Source organism: Lynx canadensis, chromosome D4, assembly GCF_007474595.2.
Source record: "Lynx canadensis isolate LIC74 chromosome D4, mLynCan4.pri.v2, whole genome shotgun sequence".
In the NCBI taxonomy this organism is placed as follows: Eukaryota; Metazoa; Chordata; class Mammalia; order Carnivora; family Felidae; genus Lynx; species Lynx canadensis.
The window spans coordinates 56080653-56100936 of NC_044315.2; the positions used below are offsets into that span (position 1 = coordinate 56080653).

The 20284-nt window shown below is 45.5% G+C and overlaps 1 protein-coding gene across 1 annotated transcript in view; it reads right to left on the bottom strand.

The window, feature by feature from the left end:
• FAM219A (family with sequence similarity 219 member A) overlaps window positions 1-20284 on the bottom strand; it is a 54741-nt gene that overhangs the window by 2876 nt on the left and 31581 nt on the right. The window contains 6 exon segments of the mRNA XM_030293172.1: window positions 2-47; window positions 596-628; window positions 630-651; window positions 1259-1339; window positions 1563-1665; window positions 4652-4751. Coding sequence (XP_030149032.1) covers window positions 2-47; window positions 596-628; window positions 630-651; window positions 1259-1339; window positions 1563-1665; window positions 4652-4751 — 385 coding nt within the window.

Consider the following 20284-nt stretch of genomic DNA (forward strand, 5'->3'; position numbering starts at 1 on the left):
CGGTAGCCGTCCTTCAGCAGCTGGATGTTCAAATCTTGGTTGATCTGCTGTAGACAAAGGGGAGGGAGGTCAGGCTCAGGGCATCCCGAGGCACCACCCCACAGCCGGCTGCATCCCCAGGCCAACTGCACCTACTCAGTCCCATCCCAGATCACCGAAACGCCTGGCTTTGCCACTCCTTAGGCCCCAGCCTAATTCTGGTCTCACTTCTTACAGGTACATCCTGGACGCCCCACCTCTCTACAAAGGGCATCCCATTCTTGGGGCAACTTCTGTCTCTATTTGGCTGACCCCCATAAAGCATAGCCTGTATTTCACACTCCATTCTGTTTAATAACCCTGTTCTAACCCCAGGCTCAAGCCCTGCCCCTAAAACTGGGCTCTCCACACTTGAGGCCAGTGTTTAACAGCCTCCAGGTTCTTTTGGACACTGTCCCACCCCAGGCCTTGCCCATTATGCCCCACTCCCATGAGGCTCCACCTAGCTTTGTCCACTGCTCCCCTCAGGGTGTGATTTGGTGTTGGTCGCACCCCCTTTTCTGGATGGAGGTGTCCTGCTCAGGTGGTGTGGAGGGCCCTAAGGAGTGGGCCTCACCTCAGCAGAGGAGTAGCCAGAAGAGGAATATCTTGGACATGTCAAAGTCATCATCGCTGGTGGTGGAAGAAAGAAGACAGAGAGGTAGTGATTCCCTGATATTAAATATTAAAACTCCCTGCATCCTACCTCCTAACCCCTTAGTCAATACCTAATACCCCTCCCCTATGCTTTCAAATAACAGATCTAAATAAAAATTGTGCTTGCCGCACAAATGCTCAGCTTCCCTAGCCCCACCCTTCTAAAATTGCCACCCTTAATCTCCTCCTAATAGAGCTGTACACCCTTTGCCCCACTCCTCTCACCTTTTTTCTAGTCTCAAACCCCCCCATGGCTTGTTGGGTTTTCCCAAAGTTCAAGTGTAGCCAGGTGTGTTCCAGCAGCAGGGAACATCGAATCAGGGCCTATTCAAGGGGGCAGCTATTGGATCACTTGTCCCAGGATAGCATCAGACTGTACCAATCCCCTTTTCCTCTCTCTGCTCTTCCCACCTCCAGATAAAAAATTCCATTCCCTGGAGGATTCATCCTTGGAGAGCTCCTGGCTATCTGAGGAACAACCCAATTGTTCTGACAATATAGCAGGTATGGCCTGTACAGCCCACTTGTATGTTCACACAAGTTTCTGTGGCTTGCCTGGCTGCCCCAACATCCCTGTACACACCTGTCCGTGTCAAGGGCGACCAGTGGCTTTTCATCTGGGCTCTGGTCAAGCGAGGAGTAGCCTTTATTGGGGACGACAAGCCTGGGTAGAAATTTAGGGGATTGGATTGGCAACTGGAGCATGTAGCCTGGTGAGGAACAGGGTTAGGCCTGACCCACCACTCCCCCCTGTCCCCTTGGATCCTGTTGAGACTCTCTTCTCAGAGAGGAACTGGGACTGAGGAGGGAGGGGAAGAAGGAGAAGCGTAGGACCAGCAGAAATAAATGTTGACTGGCAGGGTCCAGGTGGGATTGGGGGCCTCTACCTTGTCCGGGCCATGACATTGTTCTTCTTGGGTTGCTGGTTGACGGGACTACCCATGCTGCCATTCTTCAGAGAGCCCTTCCGGGCCAGCTCCCGCTGCTTCTCTGCAGGAGAACAGGGAAGGAAGCTGTGTCCTGCTTCCCAGGCCACCCTACCTCACTTCTCAGGGCTGGCTGGGCTGGCCTCCATTGTGAAAACCCCTTCCTTCTCTAGGAACTGAGGCAGGGATCCCAACTCCAGGCCTGCTGCTTGGTGGAGACAGTACTTGGCCCTGCACAACCTGAGGCAGATAGTGAGGGGCAACAGGAAGAGGCTGACTCCTGTCTTCCAGGAGCTGTACTCCAATGTGGGGCAGTTAGTGTGTGCTTGATGCCAAAGAAAGGCTGGAGAGGGAGTGATGAAGGAGAAGGATGGAGAAGTCAAGGCTTCTTGCAGAGGAGAGAGGACGGCATTTTAAGAAGGAGGGATTGCATATACAAAAATGCATTTAGAAGTGAAGAGAATAAGTATGGCTCCAGATGGGATAGAGGAGTGAAGTTGGAGGGAGGTCAGGTTAGAAAATTAGGATACATTTACTCAGGCATTTATTCAAAAACCATCCATCACCATTATGTCTTAGGTCCTGTGCTAAGGGGTTGGGGGCTCTGGTTACAACCCAGTGCATGAAGGCCTTGAATGCCAGACAGGAGTTTGGCATTAATGCAGAAGCCAAATGAGCAACTGAAATTGTTGAGTGAGAGGGGCAGAATGTGGCTAGCTGGGTGAGGGGCAGGAGGCTGGGGAGCTCCTCTGGCTATACTTCTGACTGTGGTGCCAGCCTCTGAGTTCTCCATGGCTCTAGAGTCTACCAGATCCATGGAGCTGGTCACCAGGTGACCCTCTGCCTAGTATGTGGCACTGTTACCAGTAGCCAGTAGCTGCCTGGGTCCTGAAGGAGGCCTGTCTACCCTTTCCTATTCATCTTAAGCCCAGATGTGGAAAAAGGGATGATGAGTGGAGAGGGATACTAGGGGAAAGCTCTCATAAAATAACTACTAGCTCCAGAGAGGAAGGATGGAATGGGAATTTCCAGCTACTGTGACTCTGAAATTTCCCCTGATCTCCATGTCTCTTAGTCTCTCATATCTCAGTCTCTGACCCTCTCTCTGCCACTGCTCATCTGATTCCAGTTTTTCCCAGCTTCTTTCCAGCAGGCAGCAGCTGCCATTACCATTCCATGACTCTAGGGGGTGCAATTTGGCCTTAAAGTTCCCAGTGGTGATTATCGTGAGTCCAACTGGGACGAGGTCGAGAATTTTCATGAGGAGCTTTGGTGGTAATATAATGGGAGGGGAAAAAAAGTGTTATTTTAAAAGCATGTTTGAAATGGTGAAAAATGCAAACAATAAACTGAAAAACCAAACTATGGACTACTGTGCAAACCATTTAAAAGTGTGAAGTTAGGGGCACCTGGGTAGGTCAGTCAGTTAAGCATGTGACTCTTGATATTGGCTCAGGTCGTGATCTCATGGTGGTGGGATAGAACCCTGCATCAGGCTCTGTGCTGGGTGTGGAGCCTGCTTGGGATTCTCTTTCCCTCTCTCTGCCCCTCTGCTGCTCATGAGTATGCATGTGTGCGTGCTTTCTCTCTCAAAATAAAAAAGTAAACTTAAAAAAAGTGTGAACTTAATCTCTATGTACTGACATTGGCAGGGGCTCCAAGGCATTAAGTGGAAAACAGAAACAAAAAACGTTTTAGAAAAACGTGTACAGTATGATACCACTTGTGTTAAAATAGAAAATAAAACAAGAAAAACTAAAAAGGCTTAGAATGATTGTCTCTGGGAAGGAGAATGTGGTGAGGGAGAGTAAAAGGAGAAGTTAAAATACTTGTTAAACAGTAATGAACAAATAAAACTGGTTGCAGTTTGAGTCTGGTGTCTTGGGAAGATGAACAAATTCCACTGAGAGAACTGTTCTCTTGTTTAGAAAAACAGCATGAGGAGATCCCTGGATATAGTCTGGAATGAGAGAAGCAAGGTAAAAAACAAAAACAAAACAAAAGCAAAAACAAAAATACACCAAACACACACACACACACACACACACACACACACACACACACACACCACAAGAACAACAACAACAACAAAAACCCCAAAGCTGAATAAAAGAATAGTATTCTGTGAAAAGGAGTTCTGGCAGCTACAGAGGAAGAAGTTTTACAATGAATGGGGAAAGGCTCCCAGGACCGAGGAAAGGTCCAGTATTTGGCGGGCAGCTGGAGTCTGAGGAGAAAATGGCCAAAAGGATGGCAGGGATGGCAGAGAAGTTTTGAAGGATACTGATATGTTGTATTTAATTATAAACTCCTTCCTGGATGCACTGTGTTGTAATTCCTCTTCATGAAACCAAATTTTAGTAAGTCTGTTATAGCAGCAGCCTTTGGTGAGCAAAATTTTGGTCCCTGAAGGGAGAAAGGCAGTGTTAGGTGTAGGGTGAAGTGAGAACAGCAGCTGCAGGAGGTAGGGGCAGTGCTTGGGAGCCAAGTGACTTCAAAGAAGCAGGCTGCAACAGAGACTGATTTCAGAGCGGACATGAAACAAACCCCCAAGGGTAAGGGGGTACAGAGATATTTGGGCTTACTAAAAAACCCCTTCAAACAGGAGCCAACTAGACCTTGAGATCTCCGGATGGGTGAGGAAGAAATGGGGAAAGGATCTCAGTTTCTAGATTTTGGGATCCTTACTCTTTTCTACCCCTTAAACATAGTAACTGACACCCTGCTTCTAAGGCAGCTTCTTCCCAGCCTTGTGTAGTGTTTGGTGGAACTTCTAATCCTCTATCTGGGGTTCCATGGGAGCTATCCCCAGAACACCTGGAGTCTTCTTGGCCTCAGAGATGCCTCCTAGAGCTTCAGGCACTGCAGAAGACTATGAATTCCTTCTTTGCCTTGCAGGAGATAAGGTGTCTGGTAGTGCCAATGACTTGGTGGCTTGAGTCTTGGAATCATCTAGTCTGAGTTGGTTTATTTGTGCCACCTCATTGCAGACCCAGCCCAGAGCACCTTGTCCACTCCCCACATCTCCCTCACCCCCCAGACACACTCACCCAGCTTCACTTGGAGCGGGGATGGTTTGTAATTCATGGCTACTGACTCACCCTCCCGGGCGTCACAGTCCCCGTCTGAGATGGAGGCGGCGGCTGGGTCCTGTGAGGAGAAAGCAGAGACAGAATTGTTAGGAAGTGAAAAGGGGCTGCTCTCAGCCCTGAAGCTGGTCCTCCCACCCATACTTTGGGGGCATTAACCCCTGGAAGTAGGCAGGTGATTTGAGGAGGGAAGGGCAGACCCATACACCCTGGAAGGAAGACCCTGAACTGGGTAAAGAGCCATGAATCTCAGCCCCACTTACACTCACCTGGGTGTCTTTCTTCAAAGTCCTGTGTGATCCAGCCTCCTCTTAGAAATCCTACTGTGATTCCTTTAACCCACAGGATCTCTTTGTTCAACCTCCCATACTAATTGCCCTGTTCTTCAGAGCTCTTCTTATGCAGTTGTTTGGTAAGGTATTTTCAGGTTGCTATGAGTTTAAGTCTGGATAAAGGTCAGAGTAGATGCTCCCTAAGATAGACTTTCTTTTTCTAGCATTGTATGGGTCCCTTCACAGGATCCAGAGAACTGACTGGGCAAGCCAGACCAGATTTTAAGGCTGCAGCCACTGGACAAAAAGAATTCTCATGAGGACTTCTCCATTTCACAGATAAGTCCTAAACAGTATCCCCTGGAGAACCTGAAATGTTGGCCGGGTATGGTAGGTTAGAAGATGAATAACAAGCAAATTAGCTGGTGACCAGTTAGTCTTATGCTGCTCAGTAATCCAGCCTCACTGTTTCCTCTAAAACATGCCAAACCTCTACTACAAGGTCTAGGGCCCTGGCTTACCCTGCTTTAGTCCGTTGGAAGGGGCTGGAGTCATTCACATTCTCCCTGAGAAACTGCCTAGGACTAAAGAATGGTATGCCCAAGGTCTGAAAATTGCACAGTGTACCCAAGGCTGTGCCTGTTCTGCTTCTGGAGATGCAGACAGCAGACAGACAGGTAGAATGCCCCAGGATTAGTCCGACAGTGTCAGGTTCAGGGATCTGAGTGACCCAGCAAGGGAAGGACATATAACCATTATGGTAGCTTCTGTTGCATTTAGAATGAGATGGGGGGATGAAAACATGCTTGTCATCAAGGGGAAAAGAAAAAGTCTAGAATGTTTGGGAGGGAAATCTTGGCCTTGCCTGTGTTCCTTCAGGCCATCCAGAGAGACCCTGGATGGGCTGTTGTCACCACAGTGGTATGTGACCTCCTGAGGGCAGAACCTGGGCCTTTCTCCTCTACTCTGACCCCCACCCCTTAGCTGGTATTGTAGGGGACATGGCTCAGAAAAAGTGGGGTGCTGCAGTGCCTCCATCTCAGGCAACTTCTCATGCTGCAGTCCTCTCCAATCCTTTATTCTCTGCTTCCTTGTCTCAGTTCCTTCTTGAGAGACTCCTTATGGATAGCACTTGTCCGCTTGTCCCCTGAAAACTTGGAGAAGCAGGCCTCTAGTGGCCCTGACATACCTCTCTGCAGCCAAAACAGCTCTGAGGTGCTACCTACAGGGGGCATGAAGACTTGACAGCTGGGTTCTGGCTTTCCCCTTAGGCCATAGGTAGGACTCACTCTCAAAGCAAACTGATGGCTTCTTAAAGGGTAAAGCCAATAAACATGCCTGAGGGACCCTACCAGGGAAGCATTGGCACTTTTTCTGTAGCACTTCTCACATGATACACATATCCCATCCATTTGGATATGGTTTCCTCTTCTGGCTTTGAGGACACTGTTCTCCTTCACTCATGTTGCCTCCCTAACCATCATTTTCATCTTGTCCCACAGCCCTTTGTCTCTTCCACAGAGTCCTGCCCTCAGCCCACCTCTCTCTCCTTGGGGAGCCCTGATGTCTTCTACAGTTTGCATTAACATTCTAAATCTATGGACTTCCCAATCATACATCTTCTCCGTAACGCTCCCATCAATCCATGTAAGTCTCACTGTCCTTTCCCTGGGGCTGACTTTAAACACATGAACCCCTCAGGCACCTCTCCCTCTTCAGTCCAGGTGAGTTCATCAGAGTTGCTTCTCTCAGGCTGGAGGTACTGGATGGAAATGGTAACATTGGAAGGAGACTATGCAGAGGATAGAGTTTGAGTGGGGCCTAGGAAGCTGTTGAGCAATTCTGGTCACAGAGAGCCACATTTGGTCCTTGCCACCACTGGGCAGGTCTTGGTGGCTTTTGATCCCTGAGAGAAACCACCAGTTCCTTTGGGTTATAAGCCAGGGTGCAGAACCCTAAGCTTGAGAAGTCCTGTGCAAAGTCCACCATACAGCATCTCACCTGTCACTGGCCATGATAGGCCATCTTAGTGGCAAGAACAAAGATATCTGGCACTGTGCCTGAAAATTCAAGCCTTTACTGTGGGCTTCCTGTATGTCTTCCCTGAGAAATACAGTCAATGCACCATGACCATCACATGGAAATGTAATCAGGTTAAATGTGAAATATTCATGAATGTTAAGTATCAGAGAAAATCCAGGCAGAAGGAAATGTCTGGCTCCAAGAAATCAGGGAGAATTTAAAATGCCCCCCAAGGACATCTGACAGGAGTTAGCTAGATCCAGGAACTAGAGTGAGGATTAGCAAAATTATTAAACACTCAGAAGAGACAGACATTGAAATGCATCTCTAACAGCAACCCATGTTTCTGCAACCCTTCAAACAAATTCTCCACAGACTGCAGAAATGATTAATAGCCCAGTCTCACTGTTTCTGGGACAGGATATATAGGCTAATGGCCAGTGCAAAGCCAGTATAATCAGAGGAAGGCAAAAGTGCTAGGAGAATCCTTAGAGTTAGCCTGGTCCAGTGATTTTCATTAAACTGTGTTCCCTGAACCCTGTGCCGTGGGTGGGGCTGAGTCCAAGAGCGAAGCAAGAGTATGGAGAATGGAGATACTCTTTTATTTCATTTATATACTAGCCTTTCTATAAAATTTTGGTTGGAGAAACAGTTCTCCTGCTTAAAAAAAAATTTAAAATCCATTAATTTGAGGTGCCTGACAGGGTCAGTCAGCAGAGCATGCAACTGTATTTTTTTTTAAATTTTTAAAATGTTTATTTATCTTGAGATGTCCACCTCCATTTAGGTGTCCTGGGTGTCCGTTTCCTTATTTATAAATGGGACTAATGTTAATACCTATGTCAAATGTTCTTGTGAGGTTAAAATGAGTTAATATATGTAAGCACTTCAGTATAGTTCATATTGAGTAATACATCTGTGCTAGTTATAAAGTTATTAGTACAGGTTCCATAAGGCCCACACAATCATGGACAGTATGTTCTAGGGGTGACTGGCTCACAGATGCAGCCCTAGCATCACACAGGTTGGGTCCTAGATTATGTGGGGAGGTATTTATGGAAAAAGTACTCCCTCCACAGGATGAGGAGGGGCCTGACCAGGGAGCATTCTGCCTTCTCTCTCTCCTTACTCTAACATGCAACATTTTCTTCAGTTATTTATCAATGGCAGGCCTGTGGTTCATAAATATAAATGGAAAAGAGCCCCATCCTTAGGGAGCTCCCAATAATTATCAACAGTGTCAAAAAACCAGTTGAGTCCCAGAAGATACAGACAATGTTTGGAAATAAGGAAGTCATAGGTGGCCTCAAAAAAGTTTTAGTTGAAGAGTAGGAACAGAATCCATATTATAGAGGATTTAGGAAGGAATAGGAAAAGAGAAAGCAGAAACAGTGAACATGAATATTTTTTCAAGGAGCTAGATGGAGAAGAGAAGGAATGAGAATAAATGACAGCCAGAGGGAACTCTGGAGTTGAAGAATTTCTTTGAAACTGTGGGACACCTGACCAATGTCCTAGATGGAAGGGAAGGAAGCTAGGTAGAAAAGGAGATGTTTCGTAGGTCATGGTCTTTGAGGAGGAGATGGAAACAGAGCCTTGGACCAGAGGAGGAAGGCTACTTACTGAAATGGAAGATGGGTGAATATGAGTGAGGGATGCAAATAACATGGAGGCAGAAAGGCGGGTAGAAAGTTAAGGGAGTTCATTCCTAAAAGCCTAGATAGGTAAAGGAAGGGTTTGAATAGTAAGAGGTTGGGGGGAAAGGGGGTACTTGATGACTAGCCGGAAGTGTAAGGAGATCAGACTGGCTGGGCTTCTAGCATCTTTTCACCTGCCCTTGATCTGGTTGACAGGATGAAAAACGCTCTCCGTGGTGCTGAACAATTTTGCCTTTGTCTTGTAGACTGCATGAGTGAGTTGAGGTAGAGACACAATTCCATTTTAGCTTTCCCACAAGAAAGGTAACCTCTGTCCTCACCCCCAAGCATTAATTCTTGGGAAAATGAAAACTGAAATAGATTCAATGGGTCAAGGTGAAATTAACCAAAAAGAAGGAAGGATTTTTATGCTATAGCTAGAGTTTGAGAGCTTAAATTGGTCCTGTGATTAACTGAGACTTATCTGTTTCCTTAAACAACTTGATAAAATTCATTACCAAAAACAAGTACCACCAAGCTGTAGTATTTTGTGGTGGCTCTCATCGAGAGAACCAAAATGGAGAAGAGTTCTGCTCACCCCAGGCCTAATAACAATCATAGCCTAGCCATGGCAAGCTTAATAGATTTTTCTATTATAAAGTAATATGTGCTAAATTTCTTAAAAATAATTTTTAGTTTCACTACCTTGAGACAACCTCTGTAAATGTCCTAGTATATTTAAGTCTTGTGTGTATACCACAGTAGCAACACTCTGGGGTTTCCCTCTCTGGAAGCTGGTGTTTCTCCTCATAGTCCACAGGGGTGGGTTCCAGGTCCCACCCTTGTTTGGACCAGGTGGAGCCAATCAGGGTCTCCCCCAGAATAGGAAGTGGGACCAAGAGGAGAGGTAAAGCTCAAGACTGTAGATTAGGTAGTAGAGAAAGCCACTGGGCAGGGAGATAAGAATAAAGATGATGTTCAGAAAGAAGCAAACACAAGAGATAGAGAAAGTCCTTCAGAGGCTCTGGTTCTAGAACTTCCTCTGCCCTTCTACGGTTTGTAGGGCACATCTACCCTTGAATACTATGAGAAATCCTAGTGTCCTTATAGTCTAGTTTCATTAAAAAAATTTTTTTAATGTTTGTTTATTTTTGACAGAGAGAGAGACAGAGCATGAGCGGGGGAGGGGCAGAGAAAGAGGGAGACACAGAATCCAAAGCAGGCTCCAGGCTCTGAGCTGTCAGCACAGAGCCCGATGTGGGGCTCGAACTCACAGACCGCGAGATCATGACCTGAGCCGAAGTTGGATGCTCAACCGACCAAGTCACCCAGGCACCCCTAGTTTCCTTTTTTAAAAATTTTGGGGGGCACCTGAGTGGCTCAGTCAGTTGAGTGTCTGGCTTCAGCTCAGGTCATGATCTCTCTGCTCCTGAGTTTGAGCCCGCATCCGGCTCGGTGCTGACAGTTCAGAGCCTGAAGCCTGTTTCAGATTCTGTGTCTCCCTCTCTCTCTTTGCCTCTCCCCCCACTCACTTGGGGGAAAAAGAGAGAGCGAGAGACAGCATGCATGAGTGGGGGAGGGGCAGAGAGAGAGAGGGAGACACAGAATCCAAAGTAGGTTCCAGGCTCCAAACTGTCAGCACAGAGCCCAATGTGGGGTTTGAACTCACAACCATGAGATCGTGACCTGAGCTGAAGTTGGATGCTCAACTGACTGAGGCACCCAAGCACCCCTAGTCTACTTTTCTTTTTAGCTTAAACTAGTTTGAGTTGAATTCTGTCATTATAATACCTGCATAGAACAACATACAGAAAAACAACTGTATCTTATATTCTGTATTTTTGAAAATTGGTATTGGAATATAATCAACTATCCATATTTTTACATAGTTTTTGAAATCATCAATGTAATGGCTCCATAAAGGAGATGCATAATAACTTTTTAACATTCACTTATTTTGGACATTCAGATTGTTTGCAATTTTTCACTATTATAAATAATACTAATGCTGAAATCCATATATATTTACATTTAGGGTAATTTCTTTTTTTTTAATGTTTTATTTATTTTTGAGACAGGGAGAGACAGAGCATGAATAGGGGAGGGTCAGAGAGAGGGAGACACAGAATCTGAAACAGATTCCAGGCTCTGAGCTGTCAGCACAGAGCCCGACGCAGGGCTCGAACTCACGGACCACGAGATCATGACCTGAGCTGAAGTTGGCCGCTCAACCAACTGAGCCACCCAGGCACACCTAGGGTAATTTCTTAAATAAAGTAGAATTACAAAGTCAAAAAGCAGGAGTAATTTTAAGATTCTTGATACATATCATCAAACTGCTTTCCCGAAGGACTGTTCCAATTTACAATGCCTCTAGTCATGACAAAGGGCTATAGCTGGTTTTTAATATTTTATTTTTCACTGTGTGCCAGGAAATTTCAGGTCATCACATCTATCCATCATCTTATAAGAGAACTGTGCCTCAGTTCTTACTTACCTGGTTGCCTCTGGGGAAACTTCTTTCAAAGAATAGAATTCCCTCTGGAATGGAATCATCTGCCAGACAAAATATGCCTGACTTGAGGCCACCAATTAAGAATAAGAGGAGATAAGACTTTGTTACACTGAAGCTTGGGAAAAACTCTAAATGGGCACAGTACTGCCTGATGGCTGGCCACCATGCTTCAGCTGGTCCTTGGCCTGTGCCAGTACATCAGCTATAGGAACCGTGACTAATTGCAGAGCCAGGAGGCAAACTTCACAGAATGAGTATCCCTTGCTTTCAGACTTGGGGTAAGAAAATTAGCCAAAATGGCTCTGGAGTTAACCCACTGAGAATGGCAGCTCCTACTCCCTTACCCATTATTTAGTTTTCAAAAGTAGCTCAGAAACTACTCAGGGGGGAAAAAAGGATGGTGAAAGATCTGAAACTAGTAGTGGGATGGTAAAGAACTAGATTCTTTTTTAAATGGGGAGACAAGAGGTCAGTGAATTAAAAAAAAAAAAAAGATTTAGAATCCTATTCTGCCTCCTTCATGGTTAGGATTTCTTGTCCTAGATTGATGTTCTGCTATTCCTCCCCACTCTTACTCCCCTGGAAACCCTATGACTAAAAAGCCTTTGTTTGGGAGAAAGGACAAATACCTCAACTCAGGGACACCCACTACAGCAGCTGTGGCTTGAGGGAAGCCTGTGCATAAAGGCCTAGGGGACAAGCCTCATGACCCAGGAGGTAGAAACCAGAGCCAGAAATTGAAAAATCTTGGTTCCTCTGGGAGGCCTCGCCTCACCTAGCTCCTGACTTTCATTCCTATCCTTAAGCTTATCACCTGAGCCAGATGTTCAGATGCCCTATTTTGGATCAGCTAGAGACACATGTCTTGGCCTATACAGTCTTGCGACCCAGAGGGTTTTCTGAGCTTGCTATCCTGCCACACCTCCTCCAGCTCCCATTTCAACATCTTTAGGGAAAGACTATCTCACTCAATGGAAAAAGGGGTGAAGGTGTAAAGTTCTTTAAAAATAGATCAACAATGGTTAAAATGGCTAATTTTATGTTATGAAAAAGGTTGAAGAAAATAAAAGATAGACTGGTAGGGCCTAAGGCAGAAGGAGAAAATGTGTGAGGGTGGGCAGTGGATATAAGGAGGTCCTTTTCCTCCCTCCCTCCCTCCATCCACCTTCCCTTCCTTCCTTCTTTCCTTCCTTCCTTCTCCTTTCTCTCTCCCTTTCTTTCTCCCTTCCTCCCTCCCTCCTTTCTTTCTTTCTTTCTTTCTTTCTTTCTTTCTTTCTTTCTTTCTTTCTTTCTTTCTTTCTTTCTTTCTTTCTTTCTTTCTTTCTTTCTTTCTTCTTCAGTTTCAGCCAACACAGACTTTGGAGATGAGGCCTTTCATAGGAGAGGGGCAAGGAAATGATTCCAAAATCAAAGGAGTCATAAGGGCCAAGGGATTCTGAGTTGAGTTTCTGGAGGCCTTCTGCTTAGGCAGGACCCAGAGGAGGGGGAAAAGGACATCAGATATTCAGGGCTAACAAAGCTTTAGGGAGCATGTCTGGAGGATCTTTCAGTTTCCTTCCAGGATGTGGATTATAGTTCCCCAAGGTAAGAAAGGAGGCTCAGAACATCGAAGAAAGATGCTGCCCTACTTTAGATGCTGTAGATGCTGCCTACAAATAGAGGACATTTGGTTGGAGAGTCTTTGAGACTAGTCCCTCAGCCTTATACATGGTAGGAAGCTGAAGCAGGAGAAATCTCAACAGATATTAACATTTGGTCTAGGCCAGCCTGACTTGTGGATCTTCACATGGATCTTGGTCCCAAATCTCACTGGAAGGTATTTGGTAAGCTTCAGTTATTCAAGGGACCGAGCCTGCCCTGCCCTGGTTCATGAATCTTTTGGAATCCTTGTTTTCCCAAGAAAATAAATAGTCTGGCAGTCTCCTCACACAACTGCCATTTCTGATCCTTTTCCTCTGGCCTTGGAAGAGTAAAGAGCTACCTGTCTGCAGTGAACAAGTGAACAATGGACTCAGGGCAGGTATCAAACAGCTTCTCCCTTCTGTGGCATTTCCTACCCCCATCCTTTCTCATCTTTTCAATCTGTTCTTCTAACCTTCATTATAACTGGCAAGCACCACTTTTTGCTCATAAAGACAACTTGCAGTTCTAAAGCTTAGCTCTGTGGACAGAGCAGTCTCCTATTCTTTCCTTTTGCCCCCCTAATAATTAAACATCAGTAAGTTCACCACTTGTTTAAAAAACTTGATAGTCACTGAATATCAACATGGGGCAGGCAGGGAACAATGTACTTTGGGGAGGGAAAGATACTGATTCTTGCAAAAAGACTTTAGTCTAATGGTAAAAAGAAGACAGAAACACATATTAGCCCATTTAAGGCAGACAGAGGAGCATGAGAGAGAGGAATGCATAAAGGGTGGTAGAAGCACAGAGGAGAAAGTGATGGTGGTAAAGGTTTGTTACCCTCCCTGATGTAGAGGGTTGGGCCTGGGCAGGAACCTGGGGAAACTACAGGCTCACCTATTAAGTGGCTGGCAAGAGCAATGACAGTTGAGTGTAGGGCCAGGACTCTATTCTAACTACCTTTAGTTGCTGTTGCTATCAGGCATTCAGCCTACTCTATTTTTGTGTGGGGGGTGGGTATAACAGGGCTTTTTCCTTACCATTGAGATGCACAAACAACTCTCCCACAAAGAAAGGTCAAGAGACTCTAGGTGGATGGTTGGGAAGTGTTTCTATTGGGAAAGCAAAAAGGGATCCAGAGTCCTAAGAGTACTTAAGAGGGAGAGATGGTGGCTCTGGTAAAACAAACCCTACTGACTCTAAACAAGCCTAGAGCCTGCAGTCACTCCCACCAGGTGTGCTTTGTGCAGCAGAGAGGTCAATGCTACAGGTTCCTGGAGGCTCAGGGCCCAGCCCAGCAGTGAAGGAGGTCAGAGAGGGGAAGGAGAGGGTTAACTCTACAAAGACTCATAATCCCCTATCTGAGTTTCTGTTAAGTCAGTTTTTTAAAAAATTTATTTACTTATTTTGAGGGGCAGGGTGGGGCAGAGACAGAATCCCAAGTGGGCTCTGCACTGTTGGTGTAGAGCCCAATGCGGGGCTCAATCCCACAAACTGTGAGATCATGACCTGAGCTGAAATCAAGAGTTGAAAGCTTAACCAACTGAGCCACCCAGGTGCCCCAAGTCAGTTTTTTTAAGTGTGTGTGTGTGTGTGTGTGTGTGTGTGTGTGTGTGTGTGAGAGAGAGAGAGAGAGAGAGAGAGAGAGAGAGAGGAGAGAGAGAGAGAGAGAGAGAGAAGTGTGTGCAGTTGGTGGTAGAACAGTAGCGGGAAGGGAGATTCTAACCTAGCACAAACTCAAGGCAAGTTTTCAGCAGTGAAGCCAGCTGGTTGATGATTATGTATCTCTCTAGGGAAACAATATCCATCTGCTAAACAATATTCATCTGTCCTGGGGTCCCTGCTGGAGGGTCTTCCCAGGCTCAGGGTAGTAGAGATCCTTTCTCTACTCACCTGTCATTCTCTGGCTGGTGCAGTGACATTAACCAGCTAACTCAAAGGTACAATCTCATTCCTGAGGTATCAACAGGAAGGGGCCCTGAAACAACAAAAACCCCATACCTATCCAAAGAGCACCCATACAGTTCTGTAGCCCACACCTCTGAGGAACACCTCCTTTGCTCTGACTATACTCCCTCATAGCTCCTCCCCACCTGTGCAGCCTTAATGTCTTCTAGACAGTTCTGACATACATGCATAGCCTACATCCCTCTATACCTGCTAGCTTATGTATGTGCCTGTAGGAAAGTGCTTCTTTCCTACATTAAACATTAATGTGCATACAAATAACCTGGGGATATTGTTTAAATGCAGATTCCAATTTAGTAGGTCTGGAATGGAACCTAAGTTTCTGCATTTTCACACAAGCTCTCAAGTGATACCAACGCTCTTAGTACAGCGGTCACACTTTGAATAGCAAGGTTCTAGGCCAGTCTTTCTACATCCACACCATCCCCAGACAGCCTCTAAAAGAGCCCTCTGTACCCACCTTAATTTGGTTTTATACTCTTAGTGCCAAGACAGGACAATGGTTTGGTGGGGGAGGAGGAGAGATGACCCAAAGCTCAAGTTGGGGAGGCTGCTCTGTCTGCTAAGAGCTCTGGCTGCACGAAGGCAGAGAAGTGTTCAGAACAATGCAGACCAGGTGTGGTTCATCTGGAATTCAGCAGATCATTTAGTTAATATTGTTTGAATACCTGTTACTTTGTTATATGTACAAAAATGGTGCTTGGTGTTTTGTAATATATTATCTCATTTAATCATCCTAAAAGACTGAGTAAGGTAAATACCATTCCCATTTTCAAACTGAAGAACCAGCTTATATCAAGTAATATGTTCAAAATCATACCTTGAAGGGTGGTTAGCACTAGAATTTGAATCTAAGTTGTCATTTCTTATACCCAACCCCTTCTTAGAGACATCAGATAAAGACATGAGATTAATAACACATCAGAACTTACACAGCTGTGGGACTGTTGTCTTATAAAGCAGGCACTTCGAAGGCTGTTAGTAGTCTCATCATATCTCCAGTGCTCTGCACACACTTGAAGCTCCTCTTTAGAAAATGGCATGGATGCTTTCTGATTAGTAACCTCCTGCTCAAAAAGTTCTCCATAGGAAGGAAATATTGGAGTCACTGAAGCACTCAATAGCTCAAGACAGAGAGAGACAGAGATAGACAGAGACAGACTAGCAGAAAGCAGGAGGCAAGAAAAAGCACTACAGACTGAGAGTCCTGAGCCCAGGAGAGAAAAGCAGAGGACAATTAAAAAAAAAAAAAAAGAGAGATGAGTGGTGCCTGGGTTGCTTAGTTGGTTAAACGACCGGCTTCAGCTCAGGTCATGATCTTGCAGCCTGTGGGTTCGGGGTCTGTGCTGACAGCTTGGAGCCTGGAGCCTGCTTTGGATTCTGTGTCTCCCTCTCTCTCTGCCTCCCCCACTCACACTTTGTCTCTCTCTCAAAAATAAATAAACATTAAAAAAATGGAGATGAAAGAGTCTCAGCCACCAATTCAGTTCTGGTCCTAACTTTTAGGGGCACTTATATTCTAGGCACTGTGCTAGGTGCTACAGATATAAAGATAATATGATCTCTACCCATGAAGAGCTTAAAGGCCAGTACAAAAGGCAAATAAATAAGCAGATAATTTTTAAAAAATTTTTTTCAACGTTTTTTATTTATTTTTGGGACAGAGAGAGACAGAGCATGAACGGGGGAGGGGCAGAGAGAGAGGGAGACACAGAATCGGAAACAGGCTCCAGGCTCTGAGCCATCAGCCCAGAGCCCGACGCGGGGCTCGAACTCACAGACCGCGAGATCGTGACCTGGCTGAAGTCGGACGCTTAACCGACTGCGCCACCCAGGCGCCCCGCAGATAATTTTTAATAATAAGGCAAATGCTACAACAGAGGTTTGTATAGAGTATTGTCTGTATACAGAACAGAAGGACCTATTCCACCCTGGGGAATTAGGGAAGAATTCTCCAAAGAAAGCTGAGGCATGAAGAATGAGTAGGAGATAGATAAGAACCAGATGAGAAAGAGGTAGGGAAAGAAAAGAAAGGAGTAGGGAGGAAGACACACATGACTATATGGCAGGCTCAAAGAATAGCTCAATTTTGCTAGAATGTTAAATGGTGGGGTGAAATGGCAGGTGATGAGACTAGAATTGGAGGAAGGCTTAAAATCATGAAGGGCTTTGTAAATCACATTCAGGGGCTTTGGACTTTAATGGAAAATAATAGGACTGGAGAAGAAAAACACATCAAGGTCATACTGCCAGGCCTTAGTGGCTGACTAGATCTGGGTTTGAGGGGAAAGACCTAGACAAAGATGATTCCAGGTTTCCTCAGTGTGTGTGTGTGGGGGGGCACCTATAAATATGCATGATCAGAGAAAAGAACTTGGGGAACACTAACATTGAAGTGTTGAAGGGGTAGGAAGAAGAGAACTGACAGCCCAGGTCAGAGCAGCAGAGGGTCAAAGAGAGCCTGGTGTCATGGATGTCTGGGAAGAATGAGGTTTTGAGAAGGATAATGTAAAACAGGGAGGAACCAGAACCAGAGTGCTGAAGGGGCTCTTATTTGACAAGAGAGACTGGAGTGGAGGATGGTTGAAACTAAAAGGTAGGAGACAGTGGAGAAGGGCCAGATGTTTGAAGATGTCAAGAAAGAGAATTCAAGACACAGGTTATTCTGTGGTTTGCTGACATTTCAGCAAAAACTCTATTTTTCTCTCAGTATTATGGGTCTGATCCTTGGGAAGCTTGAGACTCCCCAAAGAGAAGCCCTAGTAGAGAAATCTAGCCGTGGTCGAGACCATGGCAGGTCTGCTATTTCTTAGGAATTGTGGGCAAGGGTGGTTTGAAGGCAAGAGAGGCTGACCAGGGCCTGGGCAACCTCAAAGTAACAGCAAACTGAGTGGGAGTGGGTTGTAGCTGCCCGAGTTCTGGCTGCACTACAGTCCCATGACTTAGCCTTGGGTCATTCTCCCCAGGCCATGGCAAAAAGCAGCAAAAACCCTGGACTTCTAGTCCTTTAGGCAGGAGGACTGCACAAACCTAACAAGAGCACCCTGGGAATCCAGGTCAGTGGAGAGAAGCCTGCATTGACCTTTTTCTAGAAGGAGAAACACCTGCTCCACCAACCATGGACATCCAGGAGAGGCTTAGCATTGGAAACTATACTCCAAGTGATCATGGTTCTGTAGTGATCATGATTTCTCATTTTTAAACCTTCAATAACACTTTTCTATAAAAATAAACAAATATAAGTAAAACTAAAGAATCATTTGACCTAGGGGCACCTGGCTGTCTGTCAATAGAGCATGCAACTCTTGATCTTGGAGTTGTAAGTTTGAGCTCCATGTTGGGTGTAGAGATTACTTAAAAATAAAATCTTAAAAATAATCATTTGACTTAATTATCGATGCATCCCTGAGGTATAGTAATGGAGTCAGTAAACTGCATACCTCCACTGTAAGAGAATATATCTATAATTAGAATTGGGGGTAGATTCTAGTTCTGTCTCCTCCATCCAAACACCAGAACCTGTGGGTGAGTGGGCAGTGAGCAGGAAAGCCAGGCTTGCCCTAGCACTGGCAAGCTCAGTGAATTTGGACTGACTTCTCCCAAAGCCTTGATCTTGGGTGCTGACTACGCTTTGAAAACATCATGTTTTGAGGATGAAGAGCCTGTTTGGCTATTTACAAAAATGGATCTGTGAATGCTGCCAGAGTTGAATGAATGTTTTATGCCATTTGATGCATTTAAAATAACCCAATAAGTTGAAAAATTTTGCTGTGAAGGGAATGTTTGTTCTGTAGAGTTAAGTCGTGGTTACAATTAGAAAAGAAACTCCAAAAGTTCCTGTGTTTCCTGGCAGGGGAACAATGCTTTCTCTTCATGTACTTCACAAGCTAATGGCAGTCAGAAGGTTAGTTACAAGGCCTCACATCAGGGCTTCAAGGAAGTACAGAGTAACCATTTCCAGGAGTATTTTGGATTCTATATGGACACCCAATTTCACTTGTTCATATTATGACTTCTACTCTTCCCTCTATTCTCTTTTATCTTTCACTCCAAGGAAAACCTGAGCATTGGCTTTTAGTGATTTTATCCTATCAATGTTTAGGAGAGTACTTTACAATTCCTTGTTACATCTAGGTGGGACCAAGACAAACTCTCTCTCTACAGATAGGAGAACTAATAGTCTGTAGAAAGAACCTGAAAATCCAGTCAACCCTGGGCTGCTCTGGATTCTGAGAGAATTTTGCCACCCACCCCCTCTGCCTTAGCCCCAGCCAACTGCAAATTGTCTGGATCGAGCTGCTTCGACACGCTGATGTTATCAGCCTCATAGTGCCTGGAGCACGTAGATAGGAACAGGGAATGGCGCCGTCTCACCGGATGTAGTAATGCAATTTAGATTCTGAAATCCAAGTATAAAATCTTGAAAGCTGACATTTTTTATCTACCACAGGAGGGGGGTGATGGGGCGGAATTCCCAGCAGAACCATCAAAATGAGGAAATGGCTTCTGTCATAGATTAATAAGTAGTTCAAAGCACTGGAAAAACATACAGAGAGGATTTGTAGGGAAAGTTCTTGTCCACCCCCCCTCCTCTGAGCCACGCTGCCAGGTGAAGACCCCTCCGTTTGTGTGAACCCTATGCTGGGGCTAAAAGTGCCTCTTCTGAGCATTCCTATGAAAATCCCCTGTGCTGGGGAGATGGAAGAAGCACCAGCCTCCCCGGGGGGGGGGGGGTATGCCAGTTTGGGTGGGTCTCAACCAGCCCTTTTTTTTTTTTGAAAGGAGCAATTCAGACTGGGCTAGAAATGGTGGCAAAGAAGTAGTCACTTAACTTTTCCTCTCATTTCCCCAACTTAATCCTGTGTCACTCTCCCCACCCACCCCCATTACTACATTTTGCATCACTGGTCTTCATTGCTGGTGGAGCATGAAGAGACTTCCTGCCTCATGCTCCCCTTCCGGCTACACCTTACTTCTCCTTCAGGCTTCAGCTGACATATCATCTCTTATAAAAAGCTTCGCACGGGGGCACCTGGGTGGCTCAGTCAGTTGTATCCGACTTCAGCTCAGGTCATTATCTCACAGTTCACGAGTTCGAGCCCTGCATCAGGCTCTGTTATGACAGCTCAGAGCCTGGAGCCTACTTCACATTCTGTGTCTCCCTCTCTTTCTACCCTCCCTCGTTCACATTCTGTCTCTCTCTCTCTCTCAAAAATTAAGAAAAAAAAATTTCCCATGAATACCAGGATAGATTAGGTCCCTCTATAATATACTCTCACAGCACTACCCCCCTTCCATTTCTTTCATGTACTTATCAAATTTTACTTCAGTGAATACTTGCATAATTTATTTAACAAATGTTCACGAAGGCAGGGACCATGCCTAGTTCTTCTGTGTCCTCCCATGCCTAGCATAGAGAATGAAGGGCTGTGATCTGATAATAGACAAACAGATTGCTTTCTATTTGGTTTGAGCCATAGCAAGGCTCTTTCTGAAACAGAGGTGGCAAAAGTCCAGTGGCCTGCCAGGTTGTGCCAGGGCCTTGTTTAATGATGTC